Source organism: Phragmites australis, chromosome 2, assembly GCF_958298935.1.
Source record: "Phragmites australis chromosome 2, lpPhrAust1.1, whole genome shotgun sequence".
Lineage (NCBI taxonomy): Eukaryota > Viridiplantae > Streptophyta > Magnoliopsida > Poales > Poaceae > Phragmites > Phragmites australis.
In genome coordinates this window covers 29,962,634-29,979,379 of record NC_084922.1, presented here as the reverse complement: position 1 = coordinate 29,979,379, position 16,746 = coordinate 29,962,634, and the positions used below count along the sequence as shown (strand labels likewise).

General features: G+C 44.6%; 1 protein-coding gene across 1 annotated transcript; it reads right to left on the bottom strand.

Annotated features, from left to right (window-relative positions):
- Positions 1 to 608: 608 nt before the first annotated feature.
- Positions 609 to 15,850, bottom strand: LOC133905090 (oligopeptide transporter 4-like). The gene is made up of 2 exons (XM_062346802.1): positions 13,655 to 15,850; positions 609 to 1,043 (listed from the first exon to the last, which is right to left on the bottom strand). Exons 1-2 carry the CDS (start codon positions 15,848 to 15,850, stop codon positions 609 to 611), a joined length of 2,631 nt encoding a protein of 876 aa, XP_062202786.1.
- Positions 15,851 to 16,746: the final 896 nt, after the last annotated feature.

Below are 16,746 nucleotides of genomic sequence, written 5' to 3'. Positions count from 1 at the left end.
ATATGCAGCATGCGAAGTGGCAAGGAGAAGCCGGTGGAGGGTAGGATGACAATCGGGTACCATAAGTGTAGACAATGCTCATCTATATATGTATATGCTAGTTTTTTATTTACTTATAGGTATACCTATTAACGCACGAGATGGAGAGTTAGTTCTAAACTTGTTATCTACAGGTACCCATTATTTGTGGGTATACCCGTTTACATGTGGGGTGGCACGGCGATGTGGCATGACAGGGCGGCGTGGCGGTGGCGGTGGCGGCGGCGAGAAAGGGTGGGACGGGGCGACACGGCGGGGTGGCACGGGGCGGCAGCGGTCAGACAGGGCGGGTCGGGGCGGTGCAACCGGGGTGGCGGCAGCGAGACTGGGAGTGGCGATATGGCGGGGCGGGCCAAGACGGCGTATTTATATGATATAGAATGTTAGAGTTTGGATATGGGATATTTATATAATGAGTATACGAGTTTCACAGGTATGAGTATGCCTTACTCATACTCGTACCTGTTTACCCGTCAAATAGTATTTTTTACCTATGAACATACCCATGGGTACCATTTGCTACACATACCCTACCCTATTTGAGTATTTATCCGTAGGTAAATGGGTAATCAGAATAAATTATCATCCCTAATGGAGGGCGTGATGGAGGCAGTAAGTGTTAGCACCACCGAGAAGCCAAATGATGGCGCGGTGGTCCCAATCGTTGCTGGAGACAAAGTGATGGCGGTGCTATTGAGGGGCACAAAGGTGGTGTAAGCATCCTTGGAGCCGGGGAGGAAGCTAGCCTTGCGACTCTGGTTGGAGGCAAAGTGGTGGGCAGCGTGCACGTTGAAGGTGCGGCTGGTGAGCTCGACAAGGGGGATACTCTGGATGTTGAGGATGGTGGCCGGGTCGATGCAGGCGCGGTCGAGGAGGTGCGTGGCCTCACTGGTGGATGCGTCACACTGCAGTCGCCTCGTCGTCCTGGCGACCGACTCATCAACGGGAGACGCCACCTCTTCCGATGCCAATCCTTCTTGCTCTATGTATGGCTGAAGCGGCGCCTAGAGAGCCCAATCAGCAATGAGGGACAGGGGCACTCAGAGTGAATCAAGCAGCATGGGTTCCTCCATCATGGTCTTCAACAGGTTAGCAGCCTCGAGCAGCCAGTCAATGAGCATTGCTTGCTCGGTCAGTTTCTCCAGCAATGCGACACATGGATCGTCGAGCATCTCTCCATCGCGTAAACCCTCGGATCGAACAAGTTCTGATACCAATTGTCACGTTCCTCTCTCGATCAAACACAGAATCATCACATGAACACCTCAACTCACCTCAAGCATCAGACATAAGATTGCTGACCAAATCCAGTTACACAATATGATACAATTGATAGAGAGAGTAGCGCAGATTGGGGAGTTTAGCAAGCTAGATTGAGAGGAAGTGAACATCAGCAGAGGAAGGGATTGGAGAAGAGATAGCTCAGAGGAGGAGGAAGGCTTGGGGAAGAAGAAGGTGGAGTACTTGTATGTTCTTCGATGCCCCGTGCGGCTGGTGGTCGACCCCCTTTTGTAAGCCTCTGTCAGTCCTAGCTGGCCTTGCCCTTAGGTCCCAAGCCCAAAGCCTTGGGAAGCATTAGAGCCCGTGACACAAAAGCCCAAGCAAGAACCAACAAATCGCTTTTCGAAATTAGCTTTACCAAATCCATAGTCTAGAATTAGTTTTGAGAATTAACATAAAATGAAACACGCGCTCATGAGGCACCTTTTGTGCTGCCCCTAGTCCCGCATCTCTCCAACGAGCCCCAGCACCAATTGTTCCTGCCACCACCCTAAGCAAGGTCCGGCGTCTTGCATGGTTAGCTTGAATTCATTTGATTCAATTTATCATCGGTAACCACTCGATTATCGTGGTTATCAGACGATTTGGTTCGCACAATATTTATAAACCGAGCGGTTACTGACCAAACTCAAATTCAGAATTCAAAAAAGTGCAAAAATCTAATGAAATTTGACTAGTTTCTATCAAATTCCACCGAATTATTGTGCGGTTAACGCAATTACTGTCGGTGGGCAGTTTTCGGGGTCCAAACGTATTTGTGAACCTTGTTTGATATATCTATAACTCTTAGAGCAACCATGTTTATTCAATATTTTGAATATTTGTACAAAAGGAACAAATTTGGCACAATGCAATCTGTAGGAACAAGATGGGGGACTGGAGAGAGGTGAATAGGCACATTAACAAATTTCTTGCGAAATCGATGGTCTTCTTCTATTTGGATCACCAACGCACCTCAAAACTTAAGCGAAAGCAAAAATAGATATAAGTTTTAACAAGATAAAACCGAGGCAACACGACTCCATGGATGTTATATGAACCATGGATTCTATTTAAGATCAATTCATGTGTCTTAGCACTCAAAAGGCCACAACTTGCAAAGAAAAAAAAGAAGATGAACACCGAGCAACGAAACTCTCTAAGTTGATTATCTAGGGGCAAGAGAATTCAAGACCACATCTCATAAGCGTGTGTATGCGAATTTTATACTTTAGCAAAAAGAAGAATGATTTCACAAGGTGTTGAAATTTCAGCCCAAAAATCAAAACAAAAATCAAATTCGGAAACCGAAAAACTTGCAAACTTGCAAAGAAACCAGTAGAGGAAAACTAAAAGGTGGTGAGCACAATAACATGAAGAGAAATAAATTTTATTGCAGCAGATATCAGTCTTATTTTAGACAGATTACAAAAAAAATTTCTCACAAAGCTCTCACCTAATACATAGGCTAAACACTCCTCTTTCTCTACTCTAAGACCCTAGCATAATGCTCTCATATGGATGACATAAGCGGCACAAAATTGATGGTTCATCTCCTCCCATAGCGAAACCCCTCTATTTATAGCCTATGAAACTTGACTCCTAAGTTTATTAGCTTTTTTCTAAAATACCCCTCCCTAATAGTACACTACTACCTACCATCGAGGGTATTTTGATCCATTTTTTCTCGATTCATCGCACAACTATGGAACCTTCACGATTTAGCTTCGCCTCAATGCAAGCTTCGTGATGGTGTCACATACTCCTCTAATCCTCCCACGGTTTTGAAGCCAAACCGTGAAACCCTAGCACACTTCTGAAAGTGTGACTCACTACTTGTTTACACCTTAAGCAAGCGCCTTGATGTCGACGTGTGTACTCCGTCTTGCGATCCTGACCGCCAACAAGTCTCTCCCGCTCCTGATCCCTCGAGTCGCCTTGTCACTTGCAATGGCATCCCCTTCGCTTGACTTTGTCAACACGCTGTCCCCATCCGCCTTTTGTTCTTGACCTCCACGTGTTCAACTAGAATCACCCTTGACTCCACTCGGTCTCCTTGATCTTTCGGCACCAAGCACTCCGCTTGGCCCGATCATCCCGCCGTCGACCGCCAAGTTGCATTCATCACATGCACACCATGAGACAAGTAAACACATATCCCCAACTCCAATTTCAGTTAGTCCATAATCAATATAGTCAAATGAAATCCCAAATCAATTCAAATCACATCAAAGTTCATGAAAAACCGAAAATTATCAAACCAAATAAATACTAATGTTAATCACTCATCACAAGTAAACCAATATACATTGCAACTTGGTTTCTCAATCTCCCTCTTAATGAGTGCATTGACGACCCTCAAAGCACAAAAATTTTGGTTTGAAGAAATTAAAACAAGATAAGCTCATCCAAGTGAACAAAAACTCGAGAAAAAGCAAAATATGTTACTTGGCATAATAAAGGTTGAAAACCCCTAAGAGAGCTAAAGACGAGCCAAAAAAACTTAAAAGCGCAAGAAAAACTCAAAAACCCAAAAATACATGCTCCTCCTTGATGATTGCGTATTTTCTATTTCCCCCTTTCATTTCTAGATAAATGCAATTTTCTCCCCCTTTGTTGAATATTTGTGCATAATATCTTTGGGCATAGTTTCTCCCCTTTTGGCAATGCAAACATCAAGGATACAAAACAATGCCAAAGATGTGCAAATGGAATGTAAGTCTACAAAACTTCACATATAGATCACAAAGCACTTGCAAGGACTAAAGATGTCAAAACACTATGAGGAGTAAACAATATAACTCAAAGGCGCACAAAGTCTCAAAGTGAGTTTATGTCATAAGCACTGGGAGTGAAGTAAATTTTGATCATATTGTTCAATTATCTAAAAGATGTTATCACAAAAGCATTCACAGTTTCATGATCAGTGCAAAGATTAGAGAAACTAGAGCTATGTCAAATTCAAACTAGGCAACCAAGTTCAACCCGATGGGCTATGCAAACACTCATATATCAATCCAAGTCTTAGTTTGACAACATAAAAATAACATTTTAGCAGATTAAAAAGCACAAGTTAACTTTCTCATTTGATCATTTAACTATCATCAAACGAGCTTTAAGCAACCATGTGTTCACTTTTTCGGCAAACCATATGAAGCCTTAAGCCACTGTAATAGATTCAATTTTAGCTCAAAACTTGATTATTTATTTTACTAACTCAACATAGGATTCAAGATATGTAATTTTTCAAAGCCAAAATAAGTTGTGCCTTTATGACATAAAAGAGCACATGCTCCCCCAAGGGTTAAACATGGGCTAAACATTTACACAGACAAAAGGTCAAGGACCCCTAATCCCCTGAACTGAACAAAACGACCTAGCACAAATTTTTCACAGAACCAGCCCTAATTTAAGCACTAATCAAGCTAAAGCAAACAATGGTAACAAGAGATTATGTTCACATTTTAAGTTTATTCTTAGAAAAGACAATCTTGCTTAACAAATTTTATGTCATGTTTTAATAAGAGCTTAAGATTGCACAAATTATTATATGTCCACTACACTTGACATAAATTCACAACTAGTACAAGGAAGTGCAAAGAACATATAAATGAAGCTTGCTAACATGATTATCTCACAAAATGCTATGCAATGCAAATGCAATAAAAGTAAGATAGAGTATGCATAAAGGCAACTTCTCCTCACACAATGTCATAGGGATGACACACATCAAGCTCTCCCCTCAGAAAGGTAAATATATGGCTAACTGGTGTTGGGTATCTATGTAGCTCAACTCAATATCTCCATTCTCATTGTGATCTCTCAGGAAGTGGAATCTCATATTTATGTGTTTGGTTCTAGAGTGTTAAACTGAGTTATTGGCTAAGATTATAGCACTAGTGTTGTCACATAAAAGTGACATACTCTTGAAAACTAACCCAAAATCCCTCAAAGTAGCGATCATCCATAAATTGGGCAATGCTAGACTGCATGCGAGAACACCAACACGCAAGAGAAGTACTCAATAAATGACAAGTACCAGAGGTACTCTTCCTATCAATTCTACAACTAGCAAAATCCGCATCCGAAAAACCACGAAGAGAAAGTGAAGAGGATGCAGAAAACCAAAGGCCATATTTAAGAGTATGCTTGAGATATCTTAGAATGTGTTTGTAGGATCGAATATGGGCAAAGTAACCAATCAGAGGGGGGGGGGGTGAATGATTGCAGAAACCAAATTCAAAGATTAACTCACCCAAATCGAAACTCGATTTAAACTTGGTATTCCACTTGAAACAGATTGTACACGCTCTAGTAAAAGTGATGTACAGAAAGATCTGCTAGTTGGATTTCTCTCAAATTTTGTCAGCAGAAACTAGATTCAAATATGAAACTAACCCAACAAGTATCAAGGAAATCAGATATGTGGATCAAAAGTTATTCCTTATCAAAGCAGACTGTATCAACCAGTATCGAGTAGATCAAAACTTAGTCGAGTTGACAAAAAGCTACTCGAGAACAAACCAAATCCACTCGAAATTTTCTCAAATCAAATACTAGATATTTTAGCAAGGTTTTGGATGGATTAAACCAAGATGAAACTTGATAAAAGTACGTGATTAATCGAAAACTGAAACCAAACATGCAAAATATAGAACATAGAGAAAATTTTGAATCAGCAACTCATCAACTTATGAAACTTGATTTTTATTGCATAGATGAGTTTACAAGATGCCTCTCCAAAGCATTCAACAAGGATTTTCACGAAATCCCAAAACAACTCTCTCTCTCTCTCGAGTTTCTCTGTCTCCCTGCTGCGTTATACTGCCCTGTTCTGTACTCTGTTGTTCTCTACCCAATACAACAGACCTCTCTATTTATAGGGTAGCCACACGCATAAACGTGACCACATTGAACTACAACTCCCAGTCATATTCAATCTGGTCTCTATCCTCTTCTAATTATAAGAGGAAAAATAACTTCCGCTAATTAAGCTAATTAGCTAACAACTCTTACGTATTCATGCATGCACATTCCCATGCACACATGAATATACGTAACCAACTCAAAGTCCGTCTCCGACACTAACTCTTGTCTCGAGTCCAGCCACCACACGACTCCCTCGTGCCTGCTCCGACTTGAACATGAATTAGTCTTCACGTCCTCTCACGATCAGATCACTTCCTGCATCCATCACAAAGCCTAGTCTCCATATGCATTGTTTTCTCAGCTGGAACGTCCCGCATGACATCCTCGATCACCACAACCTCAATTCCTCTTGAACCTAGTCGTCGAACCTCAGTTCCTCCCTGAACTTAGTTCATCGATCCGTCATCGATCACATTCGCCTTTGAGCAACACCTGCACATGAATCAAACAACAATCGAGTACGAGCACAAGTCCTTTCCGACTTGACTCGAGATCAGTTCACGCAACACCATGTAAACTCAAGCAAAACCAACACGCTAATATAAGCATACCCAACTAATGATAGCGCATCAAACTCAAGATCATTTCACGCAACACCACGTAAACTCAAGCAAAACCAACACACTAACATAAGCATACCCAACTAATGATAGTGTATCAAACCAACTATGCTATCCAAGCATATCTTAGCAACTCATGAACATCAACCAAATATCATTATGCTAAATTACTTTGCTCTGCCAATTTCATCAATCAAACCAATTTTTCATCATATGATCTCACAGTGTTTCACCGCTTGGCCATGAGACGTCCTCGGTGAAGCCTGAAAGCGAGCACACAAGCATACGATGAAGTGGATGTCGGGTCTTATCACCGTCAGGAACAGGAGGGAGCCGATCATGCTCATGTACTACCGTTGGTCCACCTCCTTGCCATCTTCATCTAGATCAAGCACGCATTGCTTGATTTGAACTTCTTCAGTAGATCCTTGGTGTACTTCGTCTAATGGACAAAAGTGTCTTGCTTGCATTGCTTGATTTGAAGTCCAACGAAGAAGTTGAGCTCGCCCATCATTGATATCTCGAACTCCTTGCTCATAGTTTTTGCAAACTTGCCACAAGTGCATGAGAAGAGCCACAAAATATTATATCATCCACGTAAATCTGAACAAGTAAGAAATCATTGACATGTCTGAGAGTGAACAAAGTTTTATCAATTGACCTCATCACGTACTCATGCCCTAGCAAGAAAGACCTAAGTCTATCATACCAAGCCTAGGTGCATGCTTAAGCTCATACAAAGCTTTTTGAAGATTGTATACTCTATGAGGGTATTTGGGATGCTCAAAGCCTGAAGGTTGCTTGACATAGACCTCTTCCTCTATGAAACCATTTAGAAGAACACTCCTAACATCTATTTGATACAACTTGAAACATCATGATGTCGCAAATGCAAGGAGGACTCTAATGGCTTCTAACTAGCTACTAGTGCAAAGGTCTCTCCAAAATCTGTCCCCTCTACCTGAGTGAAACCCTGAGCTACCAGTGTAGCCTTCTTTCTTACTACAAACCCGTCCCCCCCTGTTTGTTTTTGAAAACTCATTTGGTGCCTATGGTGTGAACATTTGGGGATGGCTCTACAAGGATCCAAACTTGGCTTCTCTCAAAGTTTTCTAGCTCTTCATGCATGGTATTGACCCAACTTGAATCAGGTAAAATATGTCCAATATCATGAGGCTCAAAAAAAGCAACAAATGTAGAATCAGTGAAATAAGCATAATGAGCAAATTTGGACCTCATTACTCTTTCATTGATGGCGTTGATCATCATCTGTGGATGGTGTCACCGCTGAATGTGTTGAGGAGCTTCACGCTGCGAGATGATCTCCCACTCAAACACTGCTGGTTCAGGCTCGAAAGCAGCTGAAGTGGAAGTAAAGGCTACAAGACCCTCTGTCGGTGTAGAAGAGGGAGGAACTAGCTCGGGAGCAAGTGTGGTAGTAGGAAGTAGTGGATCATCCTCGTCATCCCCGAAAGCTGGAAGGTCGTCATCTACAAAAATGCTTTCGCTCATCTCCTGGTCACCTACATACTCAAAGATAGGGCAAGCATAAGGGGTTGATTCATCAAAGGTCATATCACAGGACTCTATGATAGTATTACTGTCAAGATTAAAGAGCCAGTAAGAATGATCATGAAGAGAATACCCTAAGATAATATTATCGGAAGAACACAACTTGAACTTGTCAAGATTATCATGCTTTAGGATGAAGCACCGACACCAAAAACTCCCAAATACGAAACCTTTGGCTTCCTCCCAAAACGTAACTAAGAAGTTAAATTCAAGATCAAGCGCAAAAAAATTGATTGGAGAAGTAGCACGCCATGCTAATGGCCTCAGCCTAAAACTTTCTAGGAGTCTTATACTCATTGAGCATCGTCGTAGTCATCTTCACCAATGTATGATTCTTCCTCTCAACCATGTCATTCTGCTGAGGAACGTGTGGGGCGGAAAATTGATACTCAATGCCATGCTCAAGACAAAAAGCATAAAAGAGATAGTTCTTGAACTTGTGCCATTATCACTACGAATTCATTTCAATGCATCAGAGACTTCTTTGAACAATCTCAAAGCCAAGTTTTGGAAGTGTGAAAATACTTCATCCTTACTTACAAGAAAGAAGACCCAAGAGTAGCAAGAGAAGTCATCAATAATGATAATAACATATAACTTCCCGCCCGCCGAATGAACTCAGGAAGGATCAACAGTGTCCATATGGAGAAGTTCTCCCGGCTGTTTAGTCATCACCAGATTGACTGGTGGACAAGGAGCAACAACCATCTTGCTATGCTAACAAGGAGCACAAATAAGATTCTTCTCAAATTTGAGCTTGGGCAATCCTCGGATCAAATCTAGGGCATTCAAACGAGTAGACAAATCAAAGTTCATGTGCCCTAATCTCTTATACCACATCCAAAGCTCAAAAGAAGGCTGTGAAATTAAACAACGAGAAGAACAAAAAGACTCAGAAAAATCAGCTCCAAAAACTCTCCCAACTCTAGAAATTCGGCAAATCAAAGCGCCAGAAGAATCAAGAACTCGAGAAGCATCGTGTTTGAAATGCACTTCCAAGTCCTCATCTAGCAACTGAGATACAGAGAGAAGATTGTATCTTAGATGCTCCACAAAAGCCACATCTTTGAGACTGAAACCCTCATTCACCATTACCATACCTTTGACCTTCACTCTTCTTTTCCGATGATCCCCGATAGTGATGTACACGTTCCGCTTCATCGGTGTGAGGCTGGAAAACCATGATACATCTCCGGTCATATGATGCGAACAACCGGAGTCAACGAGCCACTTGTTCTTCAGGCCTCGACCTACCACCTACATATGAGAAGAATAGTAGGTGGATGGCTTAGTACTAGGGTTAGATAGAAATCCATGAAGAATCCAGTACTGGGTCATCCGCCCTGAAGTAGTGAAAGCAGGTAAATACAGATCAACACTAGCATGCTGGAGTGAGAACCATGATAAGAAAAATGTGATCCGCCAAAATGCTGAGACTCAAAACCTCTTACACGTGGACTAAAATCATATGAGTCATGGTAAAATCCACACCGGATAAAGCCTCTGGAAGAAAACTGACGAGTGTCTAAGACTCGTGGGCAAGAGCAAAAAAGGCTTATGTACACCAATAGAGGGGTACTACATGTTTCGAGTACTCCACTTCCACTCATGCCATTCATCTCTCCTACGACAAAAGCAAAACTCAACAAGATGACCCTCTTTCTGGAAGTAGGTGCAGTGGTAGCGTCTCTCGAGAACTCGACTGCCGATCACTCTAGACTCCCTCACTAGGGCTCTCACTTAGGTTGTGAAGCTTTCTTAGGTTTTGATGCTGGATTCTTCTTGGTAGGCTGTGATGTGGGTTTCTTCTTGATGGGTTGTGGTGTGACATTGATTTTGAAAATAGTCTTCTCATATTTTAGGGTAGTAGGTGTGGTGAAAACAGTCTTCATATCTCCATTGTAAGCAACGCTCTCAAATCTCAACCCAAGAGTCAAACTCGCTTTGTCAGCACACATCTTGGTATTGGCCAAGATCAAATTCATTTTTCCCTTATCCTCTGAGTACTTCTCTACTAGAGAAAGGAAATACTCATTCTCATCCAAGAGTTTGTGAACTTGCCCTCTAACCCAGTTGAGCTTGTCCTGAAAGACTATGCAAGTGAAACAATTTGGCTGCATATCCTTCGAACACCCAGCACTCGTCAATCTAGATTCTAACTCTTTAAGACACTTGTCTTTCAGTTCAACATCCTTTGCAAGCAAAGTACAATTCTTGCAAGCAACTAAGAGAGTAGACCTAGACTCCTCCTCAAGGAGCTTCTTCTCCACACTCTCAAGCTGACTGGTGACTTGAGCATGCACATTTCGAAACTCAACAAGTTCAGCCATGACAATCAAACAACTCTCATACTCCTCAACATCAGGTCTAAATCTAAGCAATGCAAGTTTAGTAAACACAGACTCATACTTAGGTCTAAGATCCTTCAACTCACGCACAACTTTTTTAAGTAACCTATCATGGCTAACAAGGGCATCATTCAAGGTATTGACTTAGATGGAAAACTGGTCGTATGAAGCGAATACCTCAAAAGGATAAAGCTCAGGGTCGCTGTCATTGTCGTTGTCATCCGTCATGAAGCAGAGGATGGTGAAATCATTGGCCTTCTTCTTGCTCTTCATTTGCGGTTCCTCTTCCTCCGAGCTCTCCTTCTCACTTGAAGAGGTGTCGATGTCACCGAGAGCCACCACGAATGCCCTAGAAGCCACATTGGCCACCTTCTTGGCCATCTTGTCGCGGTTCTTTTTTGAAGAAGGCCTTCTTGTTCTTCTTCTTGTGTTTGTTATAGTCGTGGTCGTTGTCCTCCTTCTTCTTGAGCCTGGGGCACTCCGCCTTGAAATGAGTGATTTCACCAACTCAAAACAAGCGCAAGAACCCCCTCTCCTCCGGTCTCTTCTATTATTGTAGAAGCGAGTGAGCTTCTTCATAATGAGCGCAAGGTCCTCATCATCCAGTGCGTGCACCTGCTTCTCTATGATAGAAACCAAAGAAGACAAAGCAAATCTACTCTGTAAAATGTTAGCACAAGAAAAACTAGCTCCAGCCTAATTACCACCACTAGGTATGCCATGTTCTGAGATAAGGGTTTTCGAGACTGATCTGAGCCGCATTGGATATCTCGGTGGACTTGAGCTTGTTGAAGAGTTCATCATAAGTTAATGTGTCGTAACTTGGTGACTTTTCAATGCTCGAGATCTTAACTTCTCATATGTTACGCTCAAGAGCATAGAGAGGCTTGATCGTTCTCTCGTGGTCAGAATATGGTAAAACACCAGTGGATCTAAGGTTGCTAACAATCCTATCAAAATGAGCAAACATAGCATCCAAAGACTCTCTAGAGTTCTATACAAACATCTGATATTCCTAGTTGCACATGCTCTGACGTCTAGCCTTAATCTGGTTAGTACCCTCATGAAAGGCACTAAGAGTCGACCACATCTCATGAAAGACACTAAGAGTCGACCAGATCTCGCGAGCCATATGGAGGTGCTGAACTCTATCAAACTCATTACGACTCAGGCTAGTGAACAATATATTACAAGCCTTGTTGTTGGCCTCATATTGTTCAATCTTGGCTGGAGAAGAACGAGCAATAGGAATTACATAGTTGGAGTCCACAATCTCTCATATGGAATTTCCTTGGTTTAGGAGATAAGCCTCCATGCGAACCTTCCAGTACGAAAAATCTCGACAATCGAAGAACAAAATTCTCACTTCTCTCCATTGTCGCTTAAGGATCACAAAGCCGGTTAAGGTCAACAAGTGATCAAATCAGTTCTGATACCAATTGTAGGAATGAGATTGGCGACTAGAGCGGGGTGAATAGACGCTTCAATAAATTTCTTGCAAAATCGATGGCCTTCTCCTATTTGGATCACCTAACGCACCTCAAAACTTAAGCGAAAGCAAAAATAGAGATAAGTTTTAACAATAGAAAATTGAGTCAACACGACTCCACAGATGTTATATAAACCATATGTTCTATTTAACATCAATCCATATGTCTTAGCACTCAAAAGGTCACAACTTGCAAAGAAACAAGAAAAGATGAACACCGAGCAACAAAACTCTTCAACTTGATTATCTAGAGGCAAGGCAATTCAAAACCTCATCACATAAGCATGTGTATATAAATTTTATGCCTCTAGCAACCAGAAGAATGACATCACAAGATGCTAAAATTTCAGTCAAAAATCAAAACGAAGATCAAATCCGGAAACAAAAAACTTGCAAACTTGTAAAGAAACCAATAGAGGGAAACTAGAAACAGATGAGCACAATAACATAAAGAAAAATAAACTTTATTGCAGCAGAGATAAGCCCTATTTTAGACATATTACAAAGATTTTTCCTCACAAAGCTCTCACCTGATACATAGGCTAAGCACTTCTCTTGCTCTCCTTTAAAACCCTAGCACAAGGCTCTCATATGGATGGCACAAGAGCCTCAAAATGACTGATTTATCTCTTCTTATAGTCATATCCTTTTATTTATAGGCCTAAGAAATTTGACCCTTAAGTTTTCTAACTTTTTTCTAAAATACCTTCTATTATAGTATACTCCTACAAATCATCGAGGGTATTTTAGTTCATTTTCTTCTCGATTTATCGGATGACCGCGGTGCCTTCATGACTTAGCTTCGTCTCAACGCAAACTTCGCGATAGTGCCACATGCTCCCCCACTCCTCCTACGGTTTTGAGGCCAAACCGCAAAACTCTAGCACGCTTCTCAAAGCGTGACTACCCACTTGTTTACACCTCAAGCAAACGCTCTGATGCCGACGCGTATATTTCGTCTTATAATCTTGATCACCGGTAAGTCTCTCCCGCTCCCGATCTCTTGGGCCGTCTTATCACTTGACAGCATCCTCTTCGCTTAACTTTATCAACACGCCGTCTCCATCTGTCTTTAATGCTTTTTTAACCTCTATGTGTTCAGCTAGGATCACCCTTGACTCCATTCGGTCTCCTTGATCGTCCAACACTAAGCACTCCGCTTGGTCCCTATCATCCCGTCGTCAACCATCAAATTACATCCATCACCTGCATACTATATGGGATAAACAAACATATCTCTAACTCCAATTTCAATTAGTCCATAATCAATATGCTCAAATAAAATTCTAAATTAATTCAAATCACATCAAAACTCATACAAAATCAAAGATCATAAAACCAAATAAATATCATTATTAATCACTCATCACAAATAAGATAAGATATTTTTTAACTTGGTTTCTTATAATCTTTGTGTGGTTTGTAGTTTGTGTACTCCTATGAAAAAAAAAGTCAACAAAACAAAGCGGGCAGTGCTCCCCGGCCGTCCCCCACCAGTTGATACTTCGGTTCTCCATCGACAACGTAAAGTACAGCAACACCCCCATGAACGCCACGCCGGCGTCCAGCGCGGCGGACAGGACGTAGTTGTACCTCTCCCACCACCTCTTCCTGTACCGGAACACGAAGAAGTTGAAAACGATGCCGATCACCAGCCACGAGTTGTAGTTCACGGCCGTCGCCGGCGGCATGCTGGCGGTCGCGCCGATGAGCACCGGCAGGTTGATCATGGGTATCCAGGCCTGGGCAGGGAACGCCCTGTGGAGCGCGTACACGATGGCAGGGCCCGCCGCGCCGACGAGGAAGAACCAGTTGAGCGCGCCGTAGTTGCCCAGCGGCCCGAAGATGCGGCGCGGCCCGACGAGGCCCCAGATGACGGACGCGTCGAAGAAGACGCGGTCGCTCGGGCACGTCCACGGGCTGTCGGCGGGGAGGAGCGTATCCTGGCAGATGTTGTGGACGGAGCCGAGCAGCCAGTACGCCACCCCGAGGTTGACCGTGCCGGCGAACATTGTGCCGACGAACTGCACGAGGAACATGGACTTGGGAGGTATCTTCATGTAGTGCCCGAGCTTGAAGTCCGCGAGGAAGGACACGGCTTGCGACATGCTCATGTAGCCGTACACCTTGAAGCAGACGTTGGCGATCGGCTTACCCGGAAGTATGAGCCCAATGACGTACTCAGAGATGACATTAAGCCCCGGCGTCTGGTTGGTCGTGGCCGTGATGATACTGATGGGCAGCGTGAACACGAAGGCCAGGCCGCAGGCGAAGAGGAGCCCCCACCAGGGGAGCTGCACCTCGTTCTTGAGGACGGTGCAGAGGATAAGCGAGACGACCACGGACAGCGCTAGCAAGGCGTAAAACCACCAGCCGGGCGCGTCCTCGTAGTTCTTCATCAGCCTCGTGTGGACGTCGGGCTTGTCCTTCTGCGAGGCGCGGAAGCGGCGGTAGATCTCCTTCCCGTGGAACAGCGCGACGTGCGTGATGGTGGCGGCGATCGCCGCGAAGCTGAGTCCGTACGACAGCGCGAAGAACGTGCTCATGTTGATCCGCCCGAGCCGCTGGTACGCGTCCATGTCGATCTCGAACCGGTCGTTCACGATGGCCGTGATGTCGTAGCTCTTCCCGTTGAACATGAAGAGGTGCGACGAGAATATGGGAAACCTCCCGGCGTGGTACAGGTCGAGACCCCAGTAGGCAGTCGGCACGATCACGTACATGAAGAGCGCAAAGCCGACCAAGATGTTGGCGGTGGCGAAGAACGGCGACACCAAGGGGCTGAAGAGGAACGACGACACGGCCGTCCAGTCGAGGGTGAAGGCTCCGAGGCCGAGGCCCTTCATGCCGGAGCCCAGCTGCTGCGCCGTTACCGACTTGGAGAAGAGCCAGCACACCCAGGACACGGACGTCAGCGTCGGGAAGAGGTAGCCCGGCACGGCGTACCACAGGAAGCTGCAGGCGAGCGCCACCAGGAAGAACTTGGCCCGCGGCATCCTGCGCGAGGCGACGCCCTCCGGCTGGTCCTCCTTCTCGTGCAGCGCTCGGAACAGGGACACCTGCACGAGCGTGCCCGGCCACCACATGTGTGCCGGCTCGACCACGTACTTGCGCATCAGCCCCGCCCAGCCGTACCCGAGCACCTGCGTGGTGATGATGAGCAGCCACGCCGCGAAGAACGAGATGGACCGGCGGTAGAAGGCGCGGATGATATCGACGATCATGACGGCGTAGGCGGAGCCGTTGCCGAAGGCGCACCCCGCGTTGGCGAAGATGGAGATGAGCACGTGCTCCTTCATGTTGAAGGGCCCCGGGTTGAGGGAGAACTCCCCACCGCCGAGGAGCGCAGGGGCCTTAAACTTGCGGCTCGGCAGTACGCGCGCGAGGAGGTGCCCGAGCGGCAGCGAGGCCACCTGCACGGTGATCTGGGTGACGATGATCGGCTCCGTGCGGTAGGAGAAGAACTGGTTGAGGAAGCTCATGAGCGCGCACGACAAGAGTCCGAGGAACCACATCCGGAACGTCCACACCGGCAGCGTCGGGTCGTCGCCGGCTGGCACAGTCAGCCGGACCTCCTCGATCGGCGACGCATCGTCCTCCTCCCCCGGGATCGCCACCACGGGGCCACGCTCAACGTCGGCTGTCTGGACCATCGTGGACGTGTGCTTGTTTGGTAGGTGGTCTGCGGGCGTGGCCACATATATCGCGCGCCCGGCTCAGGGTCTGGATTCGAGACGCACTCTGGATGTTTGCTTTCGTCTACTACTCCGAGGTGGCAACGACGACTTGATATCGTGTAGTGTCCGAGCCGATCGTGGACCGGGAACAACTTCCCAAGATACAGTCGGAAACCGGTCGTGAAAGGTCATATGCACCAGAGCACAGGGACGAGGGAAAGTCAAACGTAGGAAATTAAACGGCCCAGTAATGAACTGAAGGTAGAGAGGCCCCATTAAACATTCTAAAAACCCAGTAGTGGTCCTCTTATTTGGTAGGCTAGTATTTTCGGTTCTGGGCTATGTGGTCTATGCATGTCGGCCTGCTCCGGAGCTCCAATTACAGAGGAGGCATCAACCTCAATTTTTACAGCCAAAAATCCAATCTTTTAAAAAAACTTAGAAACCTTTACAGTAAAAAAAACCAATTTAAAAAATTACTGTTGATGATAAGATTTGACATTTTCTACGGGTACCGTGACTAGATTGTTATTTCCGATAAGATTTTTTAATGGGCGATCAGATAAACAGTGCTTTAACCAGATGAACAGTATCACTGCCAGATAAACAGTAACTTTCGACTGATGAATAGTAACATCCGACTAGATGAACATAACTTACGATCGGTGAATAGTAACTTCCGACCAGTGGTCACGACCAATGACCAGGCGACCAGTGACCACGGTTTGTTCCTGCAGTTGGTCTCCGAACGGATGGAAGAGTTGGTCGAATTTAAAGAATGTCGAATTACATTAAAGCGTTCGGATAGATATATGGGAGTTTTACATGTTCAAATAGAAATATATGTTTGTTATAGAAAGTTTAGAGATCAG

Excerpts from the sequence above, each read along its gene's own strand:
- LOC133905090 (XM_062346802.1), bottom strand. The coding sequence starts at position 15,850 with ATGGTCCAGACAGCCGACGTTGAGCGTGGCCCCGTGGTGGCGATCCCG. Across the intron at positions 1,044-13,654 it reads AGCACTGCCCGCTTTGTTTT|GCGCCGCTTCAGCCATACAT; the intron begins GTTGACTTTTTT and ends TGGGCTCTCTAG.